This window comes from Verticillium dahliae, genomic scaffold, assembly GCF_000150675.1.
Source record: "Verticillium dahliae VdLs.17 supercont1.2 genomic scaffold, whole genome shotgun sequence".
In the NCBI taxonomy this organism is placed as follows: Eukaryota; Fungi; Ascomycota; class Sordariomycetes; order Glomerellales; family Plectosphaerellaceae; genus Verticillium; species Verticillium dahliae.
This window is the reverse complement of record NW_009276916.1, coordinates 1,511,875-1,535,535: the sequence shown is the minus strand read 5'-3', so window position 1 is coordinate 1,535,535 and position 23,661 is coordinate 1,511,875. Positions and strand designations below refer to the sequence as shown.

Genomic DNA, 23,661 nt, shown 5'->3' with positions numbered 1-23,661 from the left:
GGCATTCTGCAGAGGACGGTCCAGGTGAACCCCAAGTTCATAAAAGGACGACGCCGCCCTCTACAATGGCAAGACGGTTGATTTGCGAGACAAGATGGCCGGTGTCGCCCAGGGCATGAAGGAGTGCGATCGATTCGAGGGCATCGTCTCCATCCGCCGCTTTGAGAAACCCCTTGCTATTTCCTCTATCCCCAAGGCCGAAACGCTCGACCATTTCCTCGAGTCCGCGTCGGCCACACCGCCCCCTTTCGTGCACGTCGGCTTTCAAGACCCCTTTCTCATTTATTACTCCTCTGGCACAACGGGCACGCCCAAGGCCATCGTCCACGCCGTCGGAACGCTGCTGCTCAGCGTTGCCAAGGAATCCCGCCTGCACGAGGACGTGACACCCGACTCCGTAGGTCTGCAGTACACCACGACCGGCTGGATCATGTACCTCGCCAACGTGGCGCAGCTCCTCTTTGGAGCCCGCGCCATTCTCTACGACGGATCGCCCTTCCAGCCCGACCTCACCACCTTCATCCGCATCATGGCCGAGCAGAAGATCACCAAGCTCGGCACGAGCCCGCGCTGGCTCTTCGAGATGGCCAAGGCCGGCATCCGCCCAAAGGACGTTGCCGACCTGTCGTCGCTCCGCATAGTCTCTACGACGGGCATGGTCTTGTCAGATCAGCTATTCGACTGGTTCTACGACGAGGGGTTCCCGAAAAACGTGCATCTGGCCAACATTTCTGGCGGCACAGACATTGCTGGCTGTTTCGGCCTCATGAACCCCCTGACGCCAGTGTACCGAGGCGGAACACAGGGCCCCTCCCTCGGCGTCCCGATTGCCATCTACGACGCCCAGCTGCCCGACGGACCCGGGAAGGAACTCCCCGTCGGCGAACCCGGTGAGCTCGTCGCCACGGCGGCGTTCCCGAACATCCCCATCTATCTCTGGGGCGACGCCGCCGCACGCCCTGGCGCCTCGACCCTGAACACGGCACCGGCGGGCTCGCGATACCACGCCGCGTACTTTGGCCGCTTCGACCACGTGTGGGCGCATGGAGATTTCTGCGCCATCCATCCCGAGACGGGCAACGTGTCGTTCCTTGGCAGGGCCGACGGCGTGCTCAACCCCTCGGGTGTGCGTTTCGGCAGCGCCGAGATTTACGCCGTCATCGAGAGACGGTTCGCCGATCGCGTGGCGGACAGCCTGTGCGTAGGGCAGCGCCGGCCAAACGACACCGATGAGAGTGTCATGCTCTTCCTCATGATGCGGCCCGGACACAAGTTTGACCGTGAGCTGGTGGAGGGGGTCAAGGCAGCTATCGGGAAGGAACTGACGAAGAGGCATGTCCCACGTTGGATATTTGAGACGCCTGAGATTCCAGTGAGTACTGTTATTTTTTTCTTTTTGGTTTCAAGCCCAGTGCCACGTGCCAAGTTCTGGTGCTGTGTTGTGAGGATGATGGAATTGATTCTGACAAAAGACAGACGACTGTGAACCTGAAAAAGGTCGAACTGCCAGTGAAGCAGATCGTGTCGGGACACACAATCAAGCCGAGCGGGACGCTGCTGAACCCGAAGAGCCTAGACTACTATTACCAATTTGCCAAGGTCGAGGAGCTGGTCGCTGGGAAGGGGAAGCTGTAGAGAGGTTTGGGATATGGGAAATCTAGGAGTCAACGAGGTTCATGTCTTGACACCCATAGAACAACAACAGTAAAGGTGGCATGCATAGAAATGAACATGGCGTGATGATCTACGAAGATGGGGGTGATACTGGCCTACCGTTCGCCCATATAGTGAGCACATCGGAAGTTCAGTCGCAGGCCGAGAAGAAGGCGAAGAGAGTAGCACAGCCTGCGAGCCAGACTCTCAAGCAGTTCTGGGGGAACCCACTGATCACCTTCCCCATCTTGATTTTCGCGGAATCGCAACCTCAGAGTCACATTCCTTGTGATCGCCGACATTCTGTCAGAGCTGGCCCGAGGCCCCCCGGGTGTGTCAGACAGTTGGTCCGATCAAACAGCCCCTCGCCCGCCCGGCATGTGGGGTCTCCCAGATCTGATACCGCGGTTCATACGACGGGCATCTTAAGCATACTTTCGGCGATCAGATGCTGATCCCGGCGCCGATGCTTCACCTGCGCGAAACGTGATACACACACACCAACAGAACAAGAGCCCGCCAAGCCCGCCACCGCCGTATCACGGAGGGGAACGAAAGCCAAACGCAAAACTGCCTCATCGGCTGTGTCGTGAGCTCCCAGCCTCAGACTGGTGTTCGGCAATCCCAAAGGAGACATGTGCAAGGAGCGTCGACGACGGCCGAGGCGGCGCTGTAGTCGGCTACTCGACTCTCAGAAGGGCTTGGATCAGTGACGCCTCGGCAGTCAGCGCGCATGCGAAGTGCGAGCCATCATCGTGCATGGCATCATGCTGCAAGGCAGACAGAGGAGAGAAGGAGTCATCGACGCAACCTCGGTTGACAAATGTGTGCTGGTAGGCATGGTGCACAGCATAGAGTGCCCAGAAGGTGACGCCTCGACGCCCAGCCAGCCCAAGATGCGAAGTAACGTTTGCACCATCTTCAGCTGCCAGAGATGATGGGCCGTGATAAGAGTCATCGGAGGCTCATCGGACGTCCAAGATGCCTCGCGATCCAAGGGAAGGGAAAGGGAAAGGGCGCCCCAAGCCAACCGAGGCAAGACCCCTCCTTCTCCTCCGATCGAAGCTGCTCTTGGCACGCTTTACACGCAGGAGCTCCGATATGCGGGGTTGGAACCTTCCTTGGGGGAGGAAGAGCTCACCTTGCGGTTGTGGTGTTAGCGTCAAGCCTCCATTGTGCGGGGGAGAGGAGGACAGAGCACGACCACCAACAAGCTGGCCAACTGCGTGCTGAGGAGCATGGCCAGTTGAGGAAAAGGCCCCCCTCCCCATCTCAACAGCCTCAGCTCGCCCGCCTCCACTCTCCGCGACCCGCTGGTGCATCAGCGCTTTCTGGCCGTCTACCATGTACATACGGTACACCTCTCTCGCCCATCGTCATGCGGGGTGGAAACTCTACGGTGGGGAGCAAGGGAAATGTCGGGACATGTCGGAGGAGAAATTGACATGACGCGCTTGTGATCCAGCAGGTAGGCCAATGGAATGAGGTGCGCATCGGCCAAAGTGATGAGGGGCCGAGCTGTGCAGTAGTGTTGTTGCGTGGAGGAGGATTGATTGATTCATCGGGAGGTGAGCAAAGTGTTGATATCAAGCGGTGTGTGTGTGTGTGTGTGTTTTGTCCCTCAGTTCACTCGTCAAGTTGGGGTAGCACTCACGGATGCACACAATTGGGGTCAATGGCACAGAAAAAGGGGGGTGATGTCTTGCCGCCGGAGGAGCTCGCGTGAGCTGCCTTGGCTGGGTAGGAGACTGGAGACTGGAGACTGGTGTAGCAGCAGCAACTCGTGCGTCCGAAGTCCCCCGACCCAGACAAGGCTGACGGGCATGTGCCCCATATGCCCCATCATCGTTCATCTGGTGAGCAAGTGAGAGCAAGTCAAGGGGGCCATCGTGATCCATCGACGATGTATCATCCGAATCCTCGCACACGTAGCTCACTTGGATGCTCGCGTACATGGTACACGCAGCGCAACGTACGGATCCAGACAAACAGCGGATCGACTCCGCTGGGGCGCATCAGACATCGAAGGTCCGGTAGTTCCTCACTGAACCTGGCGCGCTCCACGGCTAGTCAAAGTACAGACACGATGAGATGGGGATGGACATGGGACGGACGAAAAGTTTCATCCTCCTGACTCTGGCCTGAAAGGTCCGACTCGCAACGTGCAGCCCTGGCAGCTCGCCCGTCCGCGGCATGACATCCCAAGGTTGGGCGAGACGGGACGAGCCTTGGCCGATCGTCGCCATTGTTACAGGGCAGAGGCAGAAACCCTCGTTGCCGTGATTTCCAGTCAACTAGTCTGCCGTCTCTTCTTACCCCCCCTCTCACCACATGTTTGAGGGCGGTGGAGAGACATGGCCAGCATGGTGATCATACAAATCTGAGTCTGTGTTTCAGCGGTCGCTGGGTTTCTTGACTTTGTGATCGAATCGACCATCGAGTCCGTGTTGACGGACAAGCCTGACGGACTGGTTGACAGCCGCAATGTTTTGGCGGTTCCAGTTCCAGTTCCAGGTACCAGCCCAGCTCCTGGTCCGGTCAGTACCAGTCATAAACCGTCATGATTGTTCGTCTGCTGCAGGGCGAAAGAGCAGCACGGACGACTGCCGATGGTGGTTGCCGCTAGCCGTGCCCCTGCCCTCCATATCGGAACAAGTCGGGAGGAGTGTTTTCGTCTTGCTTCGCAAAGACTGCCCATGGGCCATGTCGTGATTCCCCAATTTCACAGGTCTCTTGGTAGGGAAGCGTCCGTTTGTCACCATTTTCATAGGGAGGCTTTGTCAGAAGCCTCCAATGGGGGGCCACATCTTTTTGGGGATCATGCAGCCAGGGCGGGCAAACAAACACAAAAAAAAAAAAACTCTGAGAAAGCGGGCTGGACCGCCCCAGTGGAAGAGAGAGGACTAGTCCTAAAGACGCTAGCCTGCCATGTTGAAGCCAAGAGGCCTGGCAGTAACAGCACGAGCAGGGGGGGTAGACTCCGTCATGCCGGGCCCGCCAGACGAGCATTAACTAGCCAGATCCAGCTGTTCAGGATGACTTGACAGCAGTGTTATTGGCCCCTTTGTTCAAGGTCGAACACGCGAGACAGGGGCGTCTCATGCAATCGACCCTCCCCGAATCCTGCCCACCCCCTGCTGCGAGCCCACCCCTTTCCCCAAGAAATTTTCGTCTCCAAAAAGCCTTGCGTTTGAGCGTTCCGACTTCACTTCGAGATCTTCAGGGATGACCAGACAAGACGGACAGAATGAAGGGCAGTAGTACTCCCTTTGACCCCATTCGGAATTCTTCGAGCGGGTACCTTGTCAGTCTAGACTCCTCCGTGAAGCGCCGGTGCTGACGCGGAGGATTTCTCCTGGGTTACTCCATCTTGAGCACGACGCATTTGGGGAAGACCACTTCGACGCCGGTCCGGTGCCATCGGACAGCGGCGAAGTCTCAAGCGACATGGACGGAGCTAGTAGGCGAACGAACGAAAGCGAAAGAAGAATAAACCATCGACAGGGATCGAGGCATGCGCCTTGTCGGTGTGCCCTCCTCCATCGGTGGCCGGTACGACCGCCAGAGGCAGCCCGGTCCCGTGCAGCCTGTCAGCTCTCAAGGTCTCGGACCCTACTAATTAATGTGTACGCTGCTGCAAAGCAAGAGTAAACGCAGGGGGTGGCCTCAGCACTGACAGGCTGACGACAGCATTGGACATTGGACATTGGACATTGGACGAGCGCCGTCACGGACACCCAACCCAACCCTCCTCACCGGTCCGTCGCTCCCACGCCCGGAGGCATGTCCCAACAAAAAAAGTTGGAAAACCAATCTGCGAACCAAGCAAGCAAACACGTAGAGCAGGCAACGCACAGCACACCCAGGCATGCCTGCGCCGGACGTCGCGAGGGCCTGATGTACCATGTACGTAAGAGTGTTCACCCGGTGGAGAGGCAACCGTCCAGCTGGAGGGGGGTAAATACTTGACCATGCTGGGCCAACCAAGTCATGCAGTCCAATAAGATCGGGGAGCTCACCGTCGGTGAGGGTCGCGAACGCTGTGAGGGTCTCGTTAGGGGGTTAGGGGGGCACTTTTGGGGTTGCTTCTTCCCCAGACTGCGGAAGGCGGATGCGCTAGAGACGTGTTGGCCCCCTGTCATTGGATCCCGAGTGCGATCCATGGCCCTGCAGCTGGCGCCCCCCTCCCCTCCCAAGCCCAAAGCCCAAAGACCCAACCCAGAGACCCAGCCGCAGCGATCCAGAGCCAGCGAGCGCTGCTGGACCTGAGTCATCGGCCCCGTCCAGTGCCAGGTTCAAATTTCGGTGCCGTCCCACGGAGGGCCGGTCGACGCAGGTTTGGGTTCGAGAAAGAAACACAGACAGCAAAAAGGGAAGAGAGCACACGACAGGGTCTCCTGCAGCCGACTCTTGTTTTCGTTCCGACATTCTCCATTCTCCCAATATCACATCGGGCAGCAGCCAAGGCGAAAAACAAGACGCCGGACGAGGTTGAGCCATTGGCACAGACCAACTAACACCGGGAACTGGACTGAACGCGCAGGCAAGGGCAGACCAGAGAGCTCATCTCGTTCCCCGGCCCCTCCTTCCGGATTGTCTTCTCGCTGCTCCTTCACGTTCCATTGCTCAAGGTTGCTCCTTCTACAGTTGCTTCCGCCGCCACCCCTTCTCCAAATCCTGGTTCCTCCCGGACGCTCCTGTCGTCCTCAGCAGTGCCTCATCGACATCTCATCCCGGAGGCACATCACACACCCTCCATCCATCCCATCTTTCTTCCCCCCCCTTCTTCCGCGGCTGCCATCCCCCCCCCACACCCCTGCTCTTTCTTTCCCACCTGCCCCAAAGTACCGGTACTTACTACCCCTCGTGAAACTCGCTGCGCAGGCTTTGCAACAAGGCCCAGCCTCGAACTCACGATCCCCTCGCCGGGATGCGCCAAAGTCTCGGTACTTGGCGGGCCTTGGGTGTCCCTACCCCAATCGCCTCCGTCGGACACGTCAAAAGCCGCCTTTTCCTCACCTCTCGAGGCAGGTGCATTGTCACGAGCTCTTCCTTTCTTTCCCATCAGTCTCCGTCTCATTCTCGAGCATTCACCTCGTCCTCTCCTCCCTCTCTGCGAGCTGCCGCTGCTGGTCCCGGCGCCCGTCCCAACACTAACACCAACACCACCACCATCCTCTCCGTCCCGTCTTCCTCCACCCCTAATCCCGATCACACCTCCACCTCTTCAATGGCGTCGTATCCCTACAGTGCTGCTAGCTCTGATATATCCACGCCTCGGTCATCCTCCCCCGCCTCCTCAACGTCCGCATCTCCGCTCGCTCTTCCCGCACGTCTATGTCTACAAAGCGTACCTCCATATCCTGTCGGAGAATGACAGACTTCAACCCCATGAACTCTGTCGACATCAACGCCATTGAAGAAAAGATGAAGGCCGCCGCCCTCGACCAGCACCGGGGCTATGCCCAGAACCACTACGGCGAGGTCCAACAGTACCGCAGCACCGAATATGTCCCCAAGTCGTCGGCCTGCGGCTACCAGGTCCTGCGCGAGCCTGCGTGGAACAAGGGTCAGTCTCGTCCTTCTCCTTCTCTCCTTCTCTCCTTCTTCGCCTTCCCTTTCCTTCCCTCTTCGCCCTGACTAACATGTCCAGGCCTCTCCTTCACCCCCGATGACCGCGTCTCCAAGAACCTCACCGGCCTCATCCCCCACGTCATGGAGAGCATCCAGACGCAGAGCGCCCGCGCCATGAAGATGATCAACACACGCTCAACGCCCATCGACAAGTACATGTACCTCTCGACCCTCAAGGACCAGAACATGGACCTCTTCTACCGCGTCATCATCGACAACATCCGCGAGCTCATGCCTCTTGTCTATACCCCCACCATTGGCGACGTCTGCCTCCAGTACTCCTCCCTCTACACACGCCCCGAGGCCCTCTACATCTCCATCAAGCAGCGCAAGTCTATCCGCACCATGCTGAGGAATTGGCCCTACCCCGACCCTGAGATTTGTGTCGTTACCGACGGCTCTCGCATTCTCGGTCTGGGTGATCTTGGCGTTAACGGCGTTGGCATTTCGGTAGGCCAACTCTTGCATCCCATGGTCACTCAATCCCCCAGCTAACGGTTCACAGATTGGCAAGCTAGCCCTGTACACGGGTGCCGCTGGTGTCGACCCCTCCAAGACTCTGCCCATCGTTCTCGACACGGGCACCAACAACGAGGACAACCTCAAGGACCCCTTCTACCTCGGTCTCCGTCACAAGCGCGTCTCTGTGGAGACGCAGCAGGAGTTCATGGACGAGTTCATGGAGGCTGCTACTGAGGTGTTCCCCAACATGGTTGTGCAGTTTGAGGACTTCGACACCGAGAAGGCTTTCAACTACCTCGACCGCTACCGCAACAAGTACCGCTGCTTCAACGACGACATCCAAGGCACTGGAGCTGTCGTTCTCGGTGGCTACATTGGTGCTGTGAACCTGTCTGGCGTTCCTCTTGAGGAGCAGAGGCTGGTCTTCATGGGAGCCGGCTCCGCTGGTGTTGGTGTTGCCAAGCAGCTCGTCGAGTACTACACTCGTCGCGGCCTCAGCGAGCAGCAGGCGCGTGAGAAGTTCTGGCTTGTCGACACCAAGGGTCTTGTCACCCGTGACCGTGGTGACAACCTGGCCGAGCACAAGAAGTACTTCGCTCGTACCGATAACAACGGCCACCAGTTCCGTACTCTCGAGGAGGTCATTGAGTACGTCAAGCCGTCGGCCCTGGTTGGTCTCACGGCCACCTTCGGCGTCTTCACCGAGTCCACTGTCCGTGCCCTCAAGGCTTCTGTCGACTCTGGCGGCCTTGGCCGCCGTCCCATCCTGTTCCCTCTGAGCAACCCTCTCACCAAGGCTGAGTGTACCTTTGAGCAGGCTGTGCAGTGGACCGACGGCAGTGTCATCTTCGCCTCCGGCTCCCCCTTCTCCCCCTTCACCATGAAGACCCCCGACGGCCAGGCCATCACCTACCACCCCAACCAGGGTAACAACGTTTACGTCTTCCCTGGCCTCGGCCTCGGTGCCATCCTCTCCAAGGCCACCCACGTCACCGATGAGATGGTCTACACCTCGGCTGCTGCGCTCGCCGAGTCTCTCAACGCCGAGGAAATCTACAAGGGCCTCATCTACCCCAACATCGAGCGTGTCCGTGACGCTAGCTTGGTCGTTGCCCGTGAAGTTATGAAGGCTGCCCGCAGGGAAGGCGTCTCAAAGCTCCCTGAATCCCAGTGGATCGAGTGGGAAGAGTGGGGCGATGTTGCCCTGACTGCCTACATCAAGGACCGCATGTATGACCCCATGTCGTTCGGTACCGAGAAGGCCCGCTTCTAGATGCACTGGCAGGAGCAAAAAATGGAGTGAGGGGAGAAGCAATGTCTCCTGGGTGTGAGCGATTGAATTTGACTGGCGCTACACATGATTGTTCGTCGATGAAGAGAAGGAAAACATTAGCGCCACAGAAACATGGTTTCTGGCAGAGCGCGCGACGCCACGCGATGCCGAGCGCCTGATCCTCCGGATTGGGAAGGCATATATAAGATACCAACCTTTCGGATCTCAAGAGTTGAGATGGCTTTACTTTTGGTTAGACGGACCTTATCTTTACGAAGGTACCTGATGGGATAGATTGCTCAACGAGCTAATACAAGTATTTATGAATTGAATTATCATTGTTAATGTTTGAAGCGATGGAGTGAATAATTTGTCGGTTGACGCGAGGCTCGATGTTACGAGGCATTCAAAAGTAGTTCTTGGGGGTTGGATGCTGGGATTTCGGAAGGCATGCGCTTGCAAATTCCTCATCCCGAATTGTCTGTGTGTGACATGTCCACATCCGGCCAACATCAAATGTAATGTTTCTCTCATCTTGCAGATCGACTTTCCAGGGATGCTGTGCTTGCTGGGACCGCAATACAGCACTTGTATCGATGAGTGTCGCTGGACTCCAAAAGGGCTTAAAACAGGCACTCGTTACAAAGGTACTGACTCCTTACGATCTCGACTCTTGAGCGTGGAGAACACATGATCCCTACGTGAAGCATCGGAAGCTCATTCGGAGCAGTCATGAAATCATGTCTCTGCTATTGTAAGCTTGATAATGATTATAAGACACTCGGGCTTGTCATGCCGAAGGCGGACTTGACCTATAGCTCTCAGGCTGCCAGACTAGCCAGACTAGAAGACTATTCGGGTTGTCGAGATGATGACAATGCGAGATAGAAGATTGACAAGCATGCGCATGGCAGTTTCATGCCAGACGTCGGAGTCTTGATCGGAGTCTAAGGGGTCTCCGTCGCGGAGAAGTGGGGCCCGTCAGAGCGGACCTGGCGGAGTTTCGTCATGTCAGGGGACGTTGAATCGTCGCCGTGACGGACGCCAAGCATGTAGCAAGGCAAACCCATATAAAGTGCTGTCGTTCGGCACCTTTCTGTCGCCGAACGTCCGGATTGCGGATCACGACTTTGTTCGCATTTAGTTTCGCCGGCGTCAAGTCATACCTACCATGAAGATCGGAGTCCTTGGCGCTACGGGCGAGACGGGAGCCTCCATCGTCAATGGCCTCCTCGAGCACCCTCACCCTTTCGTAAGCATGCATCAACCAAAGTCGCTCGGCAAACCTTAACGAGATCCACCAGGAAATCACGGCCTTCACTCGGCCATCCTCTCTCCAGAGCTCGGCCAATGAGGCCCTCCGCACCCGCGGCATTAACGTCCAGCCCCTGGACCTGACCAGCGACCCGACCGCCCTCGCGACGGCCCTCACGGGCCTCGAAACGCTCGTCTCGGCCGTCAACTTTGCCGGCCTCGCCTCGGAGCCCGCCCTCGCCACAGCCGCCAAGGCCGCCGGCGTAGCCCGCTTCGTCCCGTGCTTCTTCGCCCCGGTCGCCCCGCCCAAGGGCGTCCTCTCGCTGCGCGACATCAAGGAGGACAACCTGAACCACATCAAGAAGCTGCGCCTGCCCTACACCGTCCTCGACATTGGCTGGTGGTACCAGATGACGCTGCCGCTGCTCCCCTCGAAGCGCAACGCCTACGCCCACATCGGCGCGCCGGACCTCATCGTCGGCGACGGCGCCACGCGCTTCGCCCAGACCCACCTCGACGACATTGGCCGCCTGCTCGCGCGCGCCGTCCTCGACCCGCGCACCCTCAACCGCTCCGTCTTTGGCTTTGGCGCGCTGACCTCGCAGACCGAGGCCTATGACCTTCTCGAGCGGCTGAGCGGCGAGACGATTGAGCGGGCGTATGTTGACGCGCAGACCGTCGCGACGACGTGCGAGGCGCTGTCGGCGGCTGACCTCGCCCTCGGCAGCCCCGAGTGGTTTAAGCGCGCCCAGTTCGAGTACTGGAACAGCTGGGGCGTGCGCGGCGACAACACGCCCGAGACAGCGGCGTACCTCGGCTACCTCGACGCGCGCGAGCTGTACCCCGACTTCAAGCCGCGCACCCTCGAGGAGTATGCCAAGGAGGTGCTGGCGGGAGAGGCCAAGCGGGTCTATGCTGAGATAAAGGCTGCAATTTCTGCTGGTACCAACTCGTAGGCCATGCCATGGAAAGGATCATGAGAGATAGAACGAACGCTGGCGAACTTTACCCCGTACTATTGCAGTGCATAGTATGTCATTCACGTCGCAGAATCCCTAGCCATGCTAACAGTGACCCATGCACATGGTGGTATTGGAAGCTCGAAAGTATGACATGCTGGTTCTCTAGCCCGAAGCTTATCTAACTTGCTCTGTCATGACCTCGGATATCTGCTTTGACAGGAAAACGAAAATGGGTATTGTATGCTCTGTGCTATCAACAATGAACCGCCGCCAAAAAGACATGCAGCGCCGGGGAAAATACAAAAGTAAAAGAGATATGGTAGTAGAATGATCGTATGAACGAAGGTAATGAAGGTTGAATGAATGTGCGTGGTAGGTGTGTATGTGTCGATGGCGTGTCAGCCAGTGAAAGTGCAGTAGGTGCTGTGTTTCGTCGAGTTTTGTGTGGTGTCGTATCGGCTTCCAAACGCCGGCTCGCTTCGATATGCAACGCACGCCGTGCTCCCCAACGTGCCACCCTGGTCCGCTCCTTTGCCCTGGAAAATGAATGTCCGCTCTGCCCCTTGCTTACCGTCACCAGTTCATCCTTTCCGGAACAGTCGTTTCGTGCCGCCAACGCGACCCATATCTCCAAAACGTCCATCCTCTGCTACTAGTTTGCGCTCTCCGCTGGCGATGCGCACTTTCTGCTTGACGCTCTCCACCCAAGCTTTGCTCTCCTCGCTCATTTCAACCTTGCGACCTGTGGGGCCCGCAAGGCCCAGCGACGTGTCCTCCTCTGCCCAGCTGAGATGGGAGCTGGATCTTGACCTTGAGGATCCATCTGACGATGGACCATCCTGCCCTGAAGCCTCTTGCGGCGGAGCAGGTGTCTGCGGCAATTTGGGCAGGGCGGGTGGTCTGGCAGACGATGCCATAGCAGCAGACCTCTCACCAAGGCTGCTGGCGCCGAAAGACCTCCTAGTCTTGCGAACGTTCAATGGCGCCACGGGAGAGTACTCCATAGCAGACACTGGCCGACCCGGTGGACTGGCCGTTGATGCTCTGGCAGAAGTCGCTACACGTGGCAGGTCGCGTACCTCAATCTTCGTATTGGCGTCGGGATTCCCTGATCTTCGTCCGTGGTGAGTAGCGTACTCTTTGAGGTACTCGCCCAGATCGGCCCAACCGCCACCAACACGAACCATCACACGCTCGCCGTTCTCGCCAACACATCTTATGAGTAGCTTGATTGGGGCTTCGCCAGTGGATCGTGACAAATGGTACACTTTGGTGTCGGTACCTTGTTGACGCTTAGGGCGGGGATTTTTGCCATACGCCGGCGCCAGCAGAAAGGCTGGAGTGGATGCACGGGTGGAGGCCCGCGTGGATGCTCGAGATGACAGGTTAGACGCGCTTCGTCGAATGGGATCCCGAAGAGGCTTTTTGGCCTTTTGAAAAGGTAGGTCCGGTGGGGGCGGGTTAAGGTTGACCCTGCTAGGAGTAGATCCAAGCTTGATGTTGGCGGGGATAGACTGCAAAATGTCGCTGATTTGCTGTCTAAGGTGCTCGTCACCTCCGATCGAATTTCTGTGAGGGCTTCCAACATATGAGACTGTCTCATCAAGATCTTCCTCGATGAAGGAAGATGATGGTTCGATGAACGAAGAGGATTGCAGGTCGTCGTCATCACGGATGGGCCCCACCATCGGGCTGGCACTGTCGTCCCTATAACTGGGTCGTGGGGGTGAGCTGGACGGGCTACGAGAGTCGGACGTGTCTCTTCGTCGGGCGAATTCCGAGAATGTTGATGTGTCTGGTCCATCGGATGCAAGCGGCGAAAGCAAGTCACTGCCTTGCTCAACAAAAGGCTTGCGAGGCAGCGGTGGCGAGGCGGAAATTTCAGGCATGTCGCTAAAGCCATCCTGGCTGGCAAAACCATGAATCACAGTCGAAGAGCAAGAAGCAGAGCTGGAGCGTCGGCCCCCGTGAACGAGTGGCGGTAACTCTGGCTCGTCATCTGAGCCGGCAGAGAAACCTGGGCTGTCTCCCGGACCATCAATGGGAGATGACTGATCAGTATCCTCAAGGATTTGAGCGTTTGACACTTCATGTGTTTGTTGGGAGACCAGATTATGGGACGTTGAGCCTAAGACTTGGCTCAGAATTGCAGTCTGTGCGCCATTGAATGTCGAAGGGGATGGCACGTCATATTTCACCGGATCAACATCATCTGCCGAGCCGTCATAGCTTTCATGCCGCTTGTGAAATGAGACGGGTGTCCGGAGAGGAGATCGGGAGGGGTGCGCCGAAGACGAGTTCGTGTCTTGAGCCTTGGGTTCGAGTGTTGCCGAGAGTCGCTGCGACTTAACAGACGTCTTCGGAGGCGTCATGTCTCTTGTTTGAGTTTCGGTATCCTTGTCAGATGAGACATCGTCGACGACATCGTCAATCGGAAGCTGAATGGTGATGGGTACAGGTGCCGCGCGTGTACTGCTTGATGATGTCGAATCCCGCAGCTTAACGGGAGAACCATCTCCAGTCGTCCCAGTCGTGGCCTTCTGTATTGGCTTTTGTGGAGGGTTGATGGCAGCTTTGGCCCGTGCCGTCTTGGCCCATTCTGCCTCTCGGATCTTTCGCTCACATGCCACATACCAAGCAGCATACCCATGCTCTGTAGCTTCCATGCGATCGATCCAGCTCTCGGGGACTGTGTCGGTCTGACCCTCGAGGCTATCTAGCATAGCATCAAGATCACGGCCAGGCCTCGTGATCTTCTTCTGCAGAACTACCTTCATTATGTCAAACTCAGCATTGGTCAATCCAGGTTCCTGACCAGGGCTGCCGAGTGCTGACACGGGGTTTCTTGGTGGTGCTGAAATGACACTCCATCCCGACTCCAGCGCAACTTCTGCATCGGTTATGGCGGCGAGAAGTGATGGAATGCCACGCAACACGGTGATCCGGATTCGCCAAGTATTCAGCATACGGCTGAGCTTGGAAATGTTTGGAAGGGCTTGCATGATGATTGCTGTGATCACAGCAGCCAGGTCGTCTAGCCGGTTGAAAGTTGCCATGGATACAATTGGACGGCCAGTGTCGGACAAAGGGGTCCCAGGTCTGGAAAGCGGGAGAATGTGGTTGTGCAAGACGTGCGTCTTAATATCGTCGAGCTCTAGGTCGTCCAGCTCGTGGGAAATTTGTTCGACACGGTCGTCGTAAGCTGCAACATCATCGGCGGCAAGGCTGCCGAGGAAGGTGCTGCTGTCTCCGTTGTCGTAGCGAATCGTCTCCTTCGAGAAGAGTTTCTTTCTGGTTGTAGATGGCGCCTCAAAGCCAGCTGAGCCGCCATCGGCAGGCCATGGCCATTCGAGGAGCTCATCGAGCCACTCGTAGATCTTCTGGCTCGCTACAGCCGTCCGCATAACAAAATCTCGCTCGTTAGCTGTAGCGGCATCGAGACATGCTTTCAGTGAGGGTGTAGGATGATCCAGGACATCGACGGCAGACAAGGGCGTCAGTTGGCTGAGCAGGTCGTCGTGTAGGCGCTGGCGGGTGGGGGAGTGCTCGTCGGACAAGCGATACTGGCGCCTGGTGACGGGATTGAGTTTGTAGCCAGGCCCCGGCGGAACGGGGGTTTTGAGAGGATTGCGATCGGACATGATGGCGGTTTGGCGGTGTTTGTTGCTGCTGCTGTTGGTTGGTCAGGTTAGTCGTCCGTCCGATGTGACGCGTTCGGTGGCGTCAGGCATGGCTCGCGGATTGTTATATCGGCGGAGAGGCTGCGGGCAGGCTGATGAAGGCCATCGTTGTCGAAGATGAGGTTGACTTGTAGGAAGATGTTTCGGGTGGAAGTGGTAGGACAGGTTTCGAGAGTTCTCGTAATGAGCGTAGGCGTGGGTATTGGTGCTGGATGCTTTCGGCTAGGTACCAAGGTAGGTAGGAAGGTTGATCGGATGGGGAGAGGATCGTTCTGGCTCGCCTTTCCTGAAGCAACTGGCCCTCTCGTTTCTTTGTGCAACGACAGGCGCCGCCGCTAGGTGACGAGACGGCAGGCGACAGGTAGGCACAGAAGAACGTGGTCTGTGAAACCGGTCGCACCTTTTGTGGACGCGAGGCAACGACGGTGCTCTAGATTGATGATGTCGGCGGCCTGTGTTCGAGTTGGTGGGCTGAAGGAGCGGGAGGAGTGGCCGAGAGGAATGTCGCAAGGGTTCGTCAGGCAGTGACAACGCGCGCAGGTGGCAGCTTCCCCACGATGCAATGCGGGTACCAGGATGAAAACAGGGCTCACGCAGCCCAGAGTCACGTAAGGTAAGCAAGCACGACCCCCGGGATCGCCGCTGCTGCAAGACACTGACGCAGAGAAGAGAAGGAACGAACAAACGCCCAAAGCAAACGGGAGGTTGTCGAGGTGCGAGATCAGAGGAAAGGAGTTGTTTGGTGACTCTGGCTGGGTCGCCAGCAATCGGTCACCGGGTCAGGCTGTCCTAGACAGAAAGGTTTTAATGAGATTTGCTGAGATTGATTCGCGTACCGCCAGCACCATTGGATCTTGCATCTCAATACAGCCATGGGTGATTATGCGACAGGGGTCTTTGTGAGCCTCTCTGCTCCACTGCCAGCGCTGGGCTGATGAGGTGATCCATAATAGGTGGAGTATACATACAGTAGAGTTGGTTTGCATTGTGATGCATTATGCACAAAACCCCATGGATCCTGTTTGAAACGTTCTCAGGATGCTGCGCCCGACAGTCCTTTTCTCACATCTCACCGCGGCAACAATTGCTCCAGACACTATGGCCTGGGCCTGCGATTCATCCAGCTTCCTGGTCATGAAGCTTGCTCGATCCACCCGATAGGACAGGTCTGCCGCGGGCAAGCCTAGGTTCATCCCATGTTACGTAGACATGGGATGACGGACCCTACCAGTGCCCTTCTCCGGGGTACACGAATCCCAGCTCTTTCAACGTCTTGGCCTGCGTGCCGCGTTGCTCAAACCGTACTTTGGCATCTGCAAAGATGCTGCGCTCCCACCTGCTCTCGTCGTTCCAGAATGGTGCCTCAAGCCCGGCGGGAGACCCCTTCAGTGCCCAGTCATGCAGCTCATTAATATACAGTCCATCTCCGCCATGTGTCGGAAACGTGTGTAGGTTCTCGCCCCTCTCTTCGCGCAGACCCCGCTCCCACTTCTCTTGTTCTTCAACGGGCGGCAGGAGCAACGAGTTGGACCACACGGCCGCCACGACAGCCGCCTGGGCCTCCGACAGCGGGAATGGAACCGCCTTCATCAGCAACCCTGGAAAGACCAGCGTCGGGTGCTGTATCAGGAACAGGTGCCTGTACAGCCCAAACACACCCTTGCCCTTGGTTAGGAGGTTGGGCGCGAGCCCAGGGAGGAAGGGATAACTGAAGAGAAAGCCCGTGCAGTATATAATGGCATCTATGCCGGACTGCACCGAACCGTCCTTGAGCCGGATGGCCTGTTGATCAGGAAGAAACTCCACAATCTCGGCAATCTCGGTCGCCCCGACGTGCTCAAGTTTGTCCGTCGGGGTCGGACTGCGGACTGATAGGAGCGTCTGGGCACCCACACCAGTAATCTGTCGCGCAATGTCGAGCCCGGAAGGCCCGTTCCCCACCACAACAACTCTTTTGCCGGCGAAAGGCTCCGGGGTTCGATAGTTTTTTGAGTGAATAATAATGTCTGGATGAGTCGTGTGAAAGGTTTTGATGTTCTTGACTTCTGGTAGAAACGGCACCGAGTAGTGACCATTGGCCACGACTACAGCATCGAAGGTCTCCTTGATGGTTTCATCGTCGACGGTTGACTTGGCTTTCAATATCCACCTATCTCTCTCAGCGTCTTGAGTCAACTCGACACTTTCGACCTGGGCATTGAATTTGATGTGAGACCAAAGGTCCTCTGCGTAGCCCCCAATGTAATTCTGGATGGTCTGGCGTGAAGGGTAGGCCCACGCGTCCTGGGGAAATGGCCGATCCTTGTAGTTCATGAGAGAGCCTGGAATGTTGGCATGAAGCGTCTCGTACATTGGCGAGGGGAATATGGGTGCATCACCGGTCTTCCGTGGTGGCAAAGGCGCCTCCGGAGGACCAAATGGATCTGTCTGAGGAACACGAACCGACCCGGGCGGGTCTCGGCTGTAGTTCCAGACACCGCCAACTTCGTGCTGTTGTTCGAAAATGACGACTGATGTAAAGACATCACGGTCCAGCAAATATCTGGCTGCCGCAAGACCACATGGTCCAGCACCGATGATGGCGATCTTCTTGATATCGAATGGAAGAGGGGCGTACGAACCCATCGAGAGACCAAGCAAGGACCGCGTATACTGCTAAGTGTCGGTGTAGGCGTCTTGGAAACAGCCCGTTGGTTGACCGAGAGCGGTGACACGACTGAATGCCTTTGAGATGGTAATGGCCCAATGATACTGTGAAGACATCAACTCATCGAGTTAAGTCCCTAGATGGCGTGACTCAAATCATGGACACAGCAATTGGCGCCCTGTATGTGCTGACTCATCCGCCAACTATCGGATGATGCGAAAGACGTGAATCGCGGAAATGATATTCTGAACGTCGTATGATGTTCTTCAGTCGCATCAGCGATGATTTACAGCAAAATATTGGCGTTAAGGTGCATAGGTACTGTAACGTCAGCGTCTCTTGAGCCTTGTTGGCCCAGGCATGTAAGAGACCAGCATATATACGCTCGACGGGTATCTACCTAGCGTGCACCTGAGCAAAACAAGCCAAAGAAAAAAGCCAGAGAGCAATGCGGAGAACATGGTGCCAGGAGGGGTTTGGCTCCAGTGACTGCCTGGATATACTGATCATGATTAGGGACCTCGACGAGCGAACTGGTGTGTCTCCCCCTGCCTTGATGGTACCTACTTGTACGGCACCTTGGGCACCTACATGTACCATCCTGCATGTTCATCGCCTTGAATCTGGCCATTCCGTACAAGCAAGCGCACAGACGCCAAACGGCAGCCACGATCAACAGAGGAACTTGGCAGGCACTACCTACCTAGGTATCCACCCAAATCAATCCAACTCGGAGCTTCTTCTCGTTCCACAAATACACCCGATTGCTTCACCACCGCGAGACACCAGAACCCATCTCTGAGCATCATTGCCGGCCTCAACTGCGGCGAACCTTGCCGCCCGCGCAACACCCGATGATTTATAGACCCCGACCATCCTTCCACCGCAAACGCTGACGCCTTGCGGCCAACCGACGACCCATGACGACATGGCGGAGAATGACCTGACTGCGCAGCTACGCGCGGGTGTGGGCACCGCAATAGCTGAATTGAATCCCGAGCTTCAGGACGCCCCAAAGCGCGTCATTCGCGGCGAAATCACCGTTTTTTGGCCCTACAGCCCTTTGCGAGATGTCATTGCCTTCATCCTTGCGGAACCCGACTTCCGACTGCGCCGTGATCGTGGCACTGTTAGAATCGAATTCACGGGTGCCAGCGCGAAGGCTGTCGCGGACCTTGGTCTGGGAGGCGGTGATGAGGTGACTCTTAGTCTCGATGGAGCTGCATGGGACGCGCGGGACACTCGTATGCCTGCTATCGGCACTCCATTGGAATGGCAGCTTCGTTTCAATCACAAGCTGTTGGCGCTAGTAGGCTGGCACCTCCCTTGGCCAACAACTCGTCTCGATCAAGTAGCTGACATGAATAGGTTGCGCGCGTCGCCCATGAAGACACGAAGCTCCTCAATATCGATCTACCCCTTGACGAAGCACAACAGCCCGATAAGCTAGACGTAGCCGCTCTGGCAGCCGCCACCCAAGATCACGGCCCAGCAGGGTCGATAACGCCGCCCCGTGATCCAACCCCAGAGACGACACTTCGAACAAAACGTCCCGCAGAAGGCATCTTGGAGCCAGGAGAGTTCGCCTCGCCAGCCTTCCTTAAGAGGGCGCGCATTTCATATGGATCACTCTTCGAGGGTGGCCCGGATCCGTTCGACGACAGAGGCGATGTCCAAGGCAAGGGACGGAAACCCCCCAAAGCTGGTCGATTCAGTAGCGTATGGAGATATGCAAGCCGATCGCCGACTCCGGATGTTGAAGAAACCGACGAGGTTACAAGCGACGACCCGGCCGACGATGCTCCGACGGAAACGCCTTCAAAACAGGTGTCCATGGTTGATGGGGGTTGCCAAACCGATGAGCTCGGGTTTTCTCCTCCACACCATGTCGATGTGACGGCCGAGCCTCGCATTCACGGACTTGGGGCTTTCGACACCCCTAGTAAGGTACCAGCAGATGCTCACATCTCAATCTCCTCGTCCGTCCTGCAAGCCGGGCCAGGGTTATCCCCAGCATTGGGTGACCGATTTGCTCCCCTGCATCAGCCCGACTTTGCTACTGTACAGCCGTCGTTCAACACCGGCGAATTTGGGCAGTCACAACCAAACCAGCAATATGTGCAGGACATCGAGCACTCTTCGAATGGGATCTTCGCTGCTCAAGAACACTACAGCATGGGCATGGACACATTCCCTGACCCACCAACCGCCCACTCTACGCAGTCGCACCATGACTACCCTCGTATCGAAGAGGAAGCAGATTCGCATTTCGCCTCGCAGGTGGCTTCGTATCCTCCCTTGACCCAAGGACAACTGCCCCCGGCTGGGGATCCGTTACATGGTTCGCCACACCACACGGTGTTTGTCGACCGAATTGTCGAACCGCAGCAGCCACCTTGGGGATTTGATGCTACCTCGACATCTTACCCTGATCCTTTGGGAGAGGCGCACACCACTGAAGTAATCGACGTTCCATCAAGCCCTGTGGCCCGTTCCAACCTGCCTTTTGTACATGACCTGGAAGACGTAGGCCACGATCAAGGAGACGAGGATGCCAACGCAGACCCCAATGACGATATTCAGATTGATGATGAGGATGGTCCGGAGGAGGCGTTCGGCGCCCCGACATACAGTGACATGGATTTTGAGCCGTCCAATGTGCAGTCTTATGCAACCTCTCGCAGTAGGTCTGCATCTTCAGGACGTGGAAACGATGATGAAGAAGAAATGGACGCCGGAGGAGATTATGACATTACGCAGTATCGAAACCAAAGCAATGTACAGGACGACGATGAGGGTTCAGACTTGGAGTCTGACTTTGGACAGGAAGAAGAGGAAGAGATCTACAATCCTCGCGACTCAGAGTTCGAAGAGGAGCAGCTTGATGAAGATGATGAGGAGGGACTCGAAGGGGACGATGACGATGGGGCACTCGAAGACTTCTCTGAAGCGGAATCCCCTACAGTTCCAGCGCCCGCCAAACCAAATGGTCCACCAGAAGTGATTGATCTTTTGTCGGACTCTGACGATGATGACAGCTCTCCAGTCCAGCCAGCAGCAGTCAAATCCGATTTTCCGCCTGTACCGCAATATGACGGTTCCGCGGATGAAATGGATAGTCCGTCTGGCGAGGAAGTGGTTGATCGCCGTGACTCTTCCGAAGACGGCACTTCTGATCCTGGCAGCGAGGCTGCATCAGAACACGACGAATCGGAGGTAGAGAGCGAAGCTGAGGACAAAGAGGACCTGAGCAGCCCGTTGCTTGTGGAAGTGCCCGAAGATGTGCGGCAACCGACCGACGAACCAGCGGCTTCATCGCCTTTCTTAGAAGATGACTTGGAGTCAATGAGCCCGATCAAGCCACTTCAGGTATCAAGCCTGATACCTGAAAATGAGAACGTCGCCCTTGATATAGACGAGGCAGATACCGACCAGCTTGATGCAGAGCTGGAAAAGGAGATGCAACAGACCGTCCAACAGACTGCCCAAGAAGATGTATCCCAACCATTGGAGGTCAGGTCATCGGAGATCCTGATCATTGAGAAGACTACACTTGTAGAGGAGCTTGGGCAGGGCGAGGATCCGAAACCCGACGAGGACATGTTGGATACCACTCCGGACGAAGCCATCACCACTACGGCACCGACGGCTGCCCAGGATAATGACACGGAAATGGTGGGCCAAGTTTCTTCCCCTATGAACTTTGCTCCATCCTCTCCCATGAGAGACACCACGAGGAGAGAAGAGGCACAGCTGGAACCGGGACCAGACGATGCGGTTGCCGAAGTGCGCCCAATTTCCCCTACCAGCGCGATACCGGGTCCACCTGATGCCCCTCAAGACCTTGAATATTCAGAAACAGTTCCGGCTCTTTCCCCACAAGTTGACGCACTTGGCTCCAGTCCGCGCACGGATGCTGTTCCCCATACATCGGGCGTTGACCGCAAATCTTCGCAACCGCCTGAACATGGTGAGCAGCGTTTGTTGCCGCCAAAGACCAGCTCTAGCATGACTAGTGAACCTCCTCAACAAGACATGCCTCTAGACGCAAGAGGTAGTGCCGAAGCTGAATCCGAAGAGGAGTCCTCGGATTCTGTAGATGGACACGTGCGCTTAGCCGATGCAACAAATCCAGAACCTTCGCAGCCTGACGCGGCGGAAACAGCTCCAGAGGATGATGAGAAGGAGGATGTTGTTATGGAGGACAGGTTGTCTGGAGACGCCGAGTCGCCCAAGGTCTCCCATACGTATGAAGGGAATGGACTGGATACCGCCATGGAGGATGCAAATGCTCAACTCCTTACGCCTCATGACACTCAGCAGCAAGAAGTCGAAAAGGAAGGAGAATCTGAAGAGATAGCCGAGGTGCCATCAACACCAGTCATGCCATCTGTGGTTGTGACAAAGCCTGGAGCAGATGATGAGACTGCTCATGAACAGGAGCAGAAGGGCCCTGAGACGCCTCATCTGTCAACCGAAGACTTGACACAGAGCGCCAAGGCAAGTTCGCCAGCGACAACTGGGCATCGGCCCGAGACCAGATCACAAACGGGCCATTTACCGCCAGACATGGAACATGGGCCAACAGCTACAGCGCCAGACGAAGAAGCTCACCTTGAGGTGGACCAGGAACAAACGCCTGTCAAAACTGTTGGCCATCGTCCAGAGACAAGATCACAATCGAGGCCTCAATCACTGGAGCCCAAGGCAGCGTCACCTCAACCGACCGCAGTATCTAGTCCTTCCGGCCAAGAGAATAACGTCGAAGACACGCCGGCCACAAAGACACGCTCGCAACGACAGCGGAGCCAAAGCAAGACAAAGGCCGATGAAGTCGAAGAGGGCGATCCCAGTATCAAGCTGGCGCGAGCATCGGCAACGAACAAGCAAAAGGCTGACCAGGGTGATGACCCGAGTGTTAGGCTCGCTCGAGGTTCCATTGCGAGTAGGCGATCAATGAGGCTATCCGACTGGCAGTCAACGCCCGACACAGTTCGGGTCACTCGAGCGGCGTGCCACAACCTGCAGAAGGAGGCGACGCCCGAGGCGGAGGAGGACTCAAGCGTGCAGCTGGCGAAAGCTGCGCTCAACTCGCCGTCCCGTGCCGCCAAGGAGAGAGCCGAAGATCATTCTCCGGCAGCCATCAAGCTCAAGCTCAACCGCTCGCTGCGATCAGATGTGCCGGACTGCATCTCGCTCAAGGTGTTTCGCCAGCAGCCCCCGGGCAAGACGGTCGACATTTTGGCGATTGCGACAGCGGAGCCACCCGGCGCTAAGCGTGCCAAAGGTGGGCCGAAAGGCATGATGCTGGCCTTCAGCGTGGCAGACCACTCCATCGTGCCGACGCAGCCCGTGCTAGTGCATATTTTCCGGGTCCAAAAGTCGGCACTGCCCCTTGTGCGTCAAGGCGACGCCGTGCTCCTTCGGCAGTTTAACGTGACCAACATTCAGGGGAAACTCGGCCTCCGATCTACAGACGCGTCGAGCTGGGCCGTCTTTGAGGGCGGGCCGGACGACGAGCGGCCCCCGCAGATCATGGGTCCACCCATGGAGCTCTCGGCGGGCGACAAGGACTTTGCCGTGCTCATAAAAAAGTGGTATCACAGCATCGAAGACGCTCCCAAGGCACGCTGGAGCAAGGCCGGCGAGAAGGCGTTGGGCGCGGGGGAGGAAAGCAAGTAGCGGAGGCCCTCTCCGTGACTTGGCCGAGATGATCCGACGTGTTGGATCGGTCATGTAAAATTTACTGTATGGTTAACAAACGGGGGCGGTGGGAAACTCTCACCATTTGGTCATGTTCCATTCGGAAAGGTAGCGAGGGCAGTGCAGTGTAGTCATCAACCAGGGGCAGAAAGTCTGTCATAGGTCAAGCACCTTCACAAAGGGACAAGAAACCACCACTATTGTTGGAATAGGAAAATACTCAATCCTGCCGGCATCGTGACATCCCGGCTCGTTCCCACCCCCCTTGCCCGCGAAAATGGGGCAAAGACGCAAAGTTTCCGACGATAAAAAAATTTAGAGGGGGCGTGTGCATTGCACTATCGAGCCGTCGCGTCCCGACATGTTCTTTCTATGCGCTCTGCTTGTTTGTTT

The 23,661-nt window shown here is 56.8% G+C and overlaps 6 protein-coding genes across 6 annotated transcripts in view; 4 read left to right on the top strand and 2 right to left on the bottom strand.

Moving 5' to 3' along the window:
* Positions 1 to 1,635, top strand: part of VDAG_01324 (acetoacetyl-coenzyme A synthetase) — a gene marked incomplete at both ends in the record, with an annotated part of 2,316 nt that extends 681 nt beyond the window's left edge. Inside the window, 2 exons of the mRNA XM_009650210.1 lie at positions 47 to 1,372; positions 1,477 to 1,635. Of these exons, the coding sequence (XP_009648505.1) occupies positions 47 to 1,372; positions 1,477 to 1,635 (1,485 nt within the window). The remainder of the gene's footprint in view (positions 1 to 46; positions 1,373 to 1,476) is intronic.
* A 5,391-nt stretch (positions 1,636 to 7,026) lies between these two features.
* Positions 7,027 to 9,022, top strand: VDAG_01323 (NADP-dependent malic enzyme; the record flags this gene model as incomplete). The annotated part of the gene is made up of 3 exons (XM_009650209.1): positions 7,027 to 7,222; positions 7,307 to 7,737; positions 7,793 to 9,022. The coding sequence occupies 3 exons, from the start codon at positions 7,027 to 7,029 to the stop codon at positions 9,020 to 9,022; spliced, it is 1,857 nt and encodes a 618-aa protein (XP_009648504.1).
* Positions 9,023 to 10,193: 1,171 nt separating this feature from the next.
* On the top strand, positions 10,194 to 11,232 carry VDAG_01322 (isoflavone reductase family protein; the record flags this gene model as incomplete). The annotated part of the gene is made up of 2 exons (XM_009650208.1): positions 10,194 to 10,274; positions 10,318 to 11,232. 2 exons carry the CDS (start codon positions 10,194 to 10,196, stop codon positions 11,230 to 11,232), a joined length of 996 nt encoding a protein of 331 aa, XP_009648503.1.
* Positions 11,233 to 11,819: 587 nt separating this feature from the next.
* On the bottom strand, positions 11,820 to 14,879 carry VDAG_01321 (GAS2 domain-containing protein; the record flags this gene model as incomplete). Its single annotated transcript, XM_009650207.1, has 1 exon — positions 11,820 to 14,879. One exon carries the CDS (start codon positions 14,877 to 14,879, stop codon positions 11,820 to 11,822), a length of 3,060 nt encoding a protein of 1,019 aa, XP_009648502.1.
* A 1,263-nt stretch (positions 14,880 to 16,142) lies between these two features.
* Positions 16,143 to 17,543, bottom strand: VDAG_01320 (thiol-specific monooxygenase; the record flags this gene model as incomplete). The annotated part of the gene is made up of 1 exon (XM_009650206.1): positions 16,143 to 17,543. One exon carries the CDS (start codon positions 17,541 to 17,543, stop codon positions 16,143 to 16,145), a length of 1,401 nt encoding a protein of 466 aa, XP_009648501.1.
* Positions 17,544 to 18,493: 950 nt separating this feature from the next.
* Positions 18,494 to 23,247, top strand: VDAG_01319 (uncharacterized protein; the record flags this gene model as incomplete). Its single annotated transcript, XM_009650205.1, has 2 exons — positions 18,494 to 18,874; positions 18,934 to 23,247. The coding sequence occupies 2 exons, from the start codon at positions 18,494 to 18,496 to the stop codon at positions 23,245 to 23,247; spliced, it is 4,695 nt and encodes a 1,564-aa protein (XP_009648500.1).
* Between the last annotated feature and the right edge of the window lie 414 nt (positions 23,248 to 23,661).